We start from the raw sequence: 4,312 nt of genomic DNA, 5'->3' as shown, positions 1-4,312 counted from the left end.
AAGCATGGCTACAGGCCTTACATGTTTTTCCATAAAAAGTTCTTTTACCTCAAAGTATCTTTCATAACTTTGCTGCAATGGTTTCTCTGACTTCCGTATGTATTTTTACAAGACCTGCATGTAATTCTCAAATTTAAAGGCACTAAATGAATCAAGTGTACCAAAACTTCTGGTGTCATTACCTAAGTGTAAAATGTTATGTATATTATGACTTACATAATGATCTCCATATAAAACCTTAAATCTTTCAACAAAATGATGAAGTAGTTGCTGAGCATAATCTAAAAGATCATTTAATAACGTGTTGCTACATAAAATTTTAATAGCAATATGTAAAGTAAGAAAATGTTTATAAAAGTCATTTGAAATATGACGAGATTTCAAAACTACTGGACCACTATACAATAATAATTGTCTAAATTCTGTAGCTTTCCATGGTCTCACATATTTCAATGATCGAGGCTTCCTAGCAAAGTCCTTGGATATATAAATCTTTAAGCTGCATAAAAAATTGGAAAAGTCATTAGTTTTAGCACATGGCAAACGAATTGGAAGCTCACCTTCAGTCCACAAAAGCATCAATCTCTTAACTGCTCCTAAACAAATCAAATTCATATAGTCAAGTGGTACATTAGCAACTAAACCAATGTACGGTATTTCAAGCAATCTCGTATAGCCATTGTGGTAGTGTTCATCTTCTAAGCTTCGAAAGTGTTCAGCTGTTCTTGCAGGTGATTGCATTTTTGGAAAGCAAATTCTGCGATTAATATTTGAACCACGAGCAAGACATTTCGAGCAACAGAAGCAGCCTGTGTGTCCCTTTGTCTGCAATATAAATGATTTGGCGGGAGTATCACAAACAAAATATTTGATGCGTACCTTATATTGTTTCCCATTGTGATCAAAACCCTCAGTGCTTAATAGACCAAGCTGACATGTTCGAAGAATTCGAGAGAGGCAAACCATCAACATTAATTTCTAATTCAATGATAGAAGATATCAATTTCAACCTATCAATAGAATCTTTCAATCCAGTTAATAAACCAAAATGAATATATTCACCTGGACTTACAACTTTTGATACAGCAGTTCTTTTTGTTTTCAGAAGTGTTCTACTATCTGCTGGTAAATCACTGAAACAATCATGAAGTTTTAGCCCTTTAAGTAGTGCGAATACAGCATTATGAGGTATCTGACAATCCACAACCCAGTCTGCTAAAAATTGTCTTGCATCAAAAACTTCAGTTATATCTTCATTGGAACTATCCTCGCTATATGAAAGAGTAATATAATCATTTGTTTCAACATCACCCTGTAACTCTGCCTGGCAAGAAGACGGTCCTTCAAAGTCATCTCCAATAGAAGCATTAGTCGCAGTTTCAATATTATCTATTGTAAAAGCACTAGTACTAGGCAATCCTTTACGCATTCAGAGTTCTGCAAAACACTTTCCGAACGTAATTTCTGCACTTCCCAAAAAAGTCTTCTATAAAAATGTCTATCTGACACAGTCGCAATGTGTTTGCGAATTTTTTTATCAGACATATTTATTTATAGAATTTTTTTTGACAAATTACAGAGTCAAACAACAAACAAATTACGAATATATTATATTCTAATATTGTTTAGAATTTTATTAGCATAAGTATACGTATATAGTACTCAGGTTATACTTGTTCATCGTGTTTATCTATGACAGTCATGAGAACAGACAAAGAAATACAAATGCCGAACAACATAAGTGCCGCCATCTGTGCGCTAGTTGCGCAAACGCCGCCCACGCGTATGCGCATGCGCGGTATATTTGAATACATATTTCATTTGCCCATAACAACTCGGTGAGTAATGGGTCAGAGTAGGTCGACCATTGTTTGACCCGGCGGGTAACGTATGGGTCTAAACCCACTGCGTCATAAATTGGCCCATAATGGGCTTATAATAACCCGGTAGGCTGTAAATGGTACCAAACAGGTCGACCATTGTTTGACCCGTGCTGTATGGGACCTGTGGATGCTCGAACATTATTGGGAACACCAAAACATGCAACAAAAGCTATCCAAAAAATGAATAGGGGATTTTATATGCATTTTGGTGTGGAAAATGGAATTTTTGGCTCGATAAAGAAACATTTTTTAGAATGTCCAGAGAACATTTTCCTACAAATAAATTGTGATGGAATGTCATTATCAAACAGCTCAAATAGCAGTTTTTGGCCTATTATGTTAGTGTTAGATATTTATGAGAAAGTCGAGCCATTTATGGCTGGTGTACAACATGGCAATGGAAAGCCAGCTGATGCCAATATCTACCTGAGCCAAGGACCTACGTAGGTCCTTGTGACCTTGCTTAAGCAAAATTTTTAAAAGTGTACTTACAGTATTCAAAGTCAAATTGTCTCTCTTTGCCAAGATATATCTTCCGCTAAAAAATATGGACAGTATCATAGAGGCCAAAAAATTATCTGAAATGGCATTATTTTCTAAAGGTCGTATATCTTCGGCAAAGGCAGTATGTATGGATAGTAACACCAATCTTTTGATAAACAAAAATATCTGAAGTGGCATTATTTTCAAAATGTTGTTGCTCCAAGTTAGTATCCAATTGATTTAAAAATGTACTAGAACCTTCATAAGTATTTCTACTGTTCTCTATATAATTATTACTTCTTACTTCTTGTTCAGAAGATTTATGGGCCGATTCTCGGTTTCAATTTTACGACAAGTTCACACTTATGTCGTTTAAAATGTCATTATAAGTGTAACAGTTATTCTCGGCGGTATGTGTTTTATCATATGATTAATGACATTAATGTTACGCTGACCCTCTGAAAATAAACGTAGTCAGAAACTCGCACTTATCGCTATAACATTGACGAGAAGTTGTACTATGAACAGATTTGACATTTGCTATTTTGACATTTATGCGTTTAACATGCTTCTTTGAGGTTATTGTTAATGTAAGCAAAGTGATATTATTAGGTTTGGTTTAGATTTTATTGTGAATTTCAAATTGTTAATATGGCGTTTTTTGGAATAATTTGGGCAGCAGATAGTAGGAGAAGAAGGTATGTTTGAATTTTAATATAATTCATACTGTTATTGTAATGAATGTATTACTCAAAGTATTAAAATTATTAAATGCCACAACATTTTAGATACAGGCAAAGATACGCCCTTAGGTATCTCAGAGATGCAGATAATATGGGAAGTGAGTGATGAAATTTTTATAAAAAAATTTCGATTAACGAAAAATGTTATGAAAGATTTAATAGAACTGTTGGAACCACATGCGGAGACTCATACAGCATCATGGAGTATCCCTTTTTATTTGCAGGTATTGGAAATTAAAATGAATTAATTTTTTTGAAATACTAATAACTGAAATTTCATTATAGGTACTTGCAGCGCTTCATTTTTTTGGTCATGGCTCATATCAGACTGATGTAGGCAATTGCCATTTAAATTCTATGAGCCAGCCTTCAGTCAGTCGCTGCATTAAAACAGTGACTGATTTAATTATAAAGCATGCTACACCAAAGTATGTGAATTTTCCTAAAACCTCATCAGAAAGAGATGAAAATAAAAAGAGGTATATGTTACACCACTTCGTGTACATTGAACATGGTCTGTAATATGTTGCTATTTAACAGATTTTATACGAAGTTTGGCATGCCTGGCATTATTGGGTGCATAGACTGCACACACGTAAGTATAGTGGCTCCCAAAAAAGATCACCCCGTGGCACCAGCTGCTATTTATATGAATAGGAAGGGCTATTACTCAATTAATATTGAAGTAGTATTATTTTATTTTGCTTAAGAATTTTGAAGACTAACATGATAATAAATAATATTAGATATGTGATGCCGATGAACGGATATTGTTTGCGAGCAGCAGATATCCTGGCTCCACTCATGACGCAGCCATTTGGAAGGTTTCGGCAGTCAGAGCCCTGCTAACTCGTAATGCTGAGGATGGGACATGTTTATTGGGCAATTCAAGAATATATTTAATATCACAAATCAAATAAGGAAAAAAATATATATTAGTTGTACATTTGCAGGAGATTCAGGTTACCCATTGGAACATTGCCTACTCACACCATATAGGACACCAGTAGGCTCTACCCAGGAGAAATCCAATAAGTTCCACAAAAAAACTCGCAATGTAATAGAGAGAACATTTGGTGTTGTTAAAAGTCGTTTTCGATGTTTGCATCGTCATAGGACACTGCATTATACACCTGATGTGGCAGGAAAAATTGTATATGCAGTATTTACTCTGCATAATATATGCAGAGAAAATAATATTCC

General features: G+C 34.6%; 1 protein-coding gene across 1 annotated transcript; it reads left to right on the top strand.

The window, feature by feature from the left end:
- The first annotated feature begins 3,017 nt into the window (after positions 1 to 3,017).
- Positions 3,018 to 3,631, top strand: LOC113380706. Its single transcript, XM_026619844.1, has 4 exons — positions 3,018 to 3,064; positions 3,155 to 3,207; positions 3,263 to 3,333; positions 3,395 to 3,631. Exons 1-4 carry the CDS (start codon positions 3,018 to 3,020, stop codon positions 3,629 to 3,631), a joined length of 408 nt encoding a protein of 135 aa, XP_026475629.1.
- The last annotated feature ends 681 nt before the right edge of the window (positions 3,632 to 4,312 follow it).

Source organism: Ctenocephalides felis, unplaced genomic scaffold (genome assembly GCF_003426905.1).
Source record: "Ctenocephalides felis isolate EL2017-DRISC unplaced genomic scaffold, ASM342690v1 CF-g0.4_SCAFFOLD_02326, whole genome shotgun sequence".
Classification (NCBI taxonomy): Eukaryota; Metazoa; Arthropoda; class Insecta; order Siphonaptera; family Pulicidae; genus Ctenocephalides; species Ctenocephalides felis.
The sequence above is the reverse complement of the archived record's forward strand: the minus strand, read 5'-3'. Positions and strand labels throughout refer to the sequence as shown.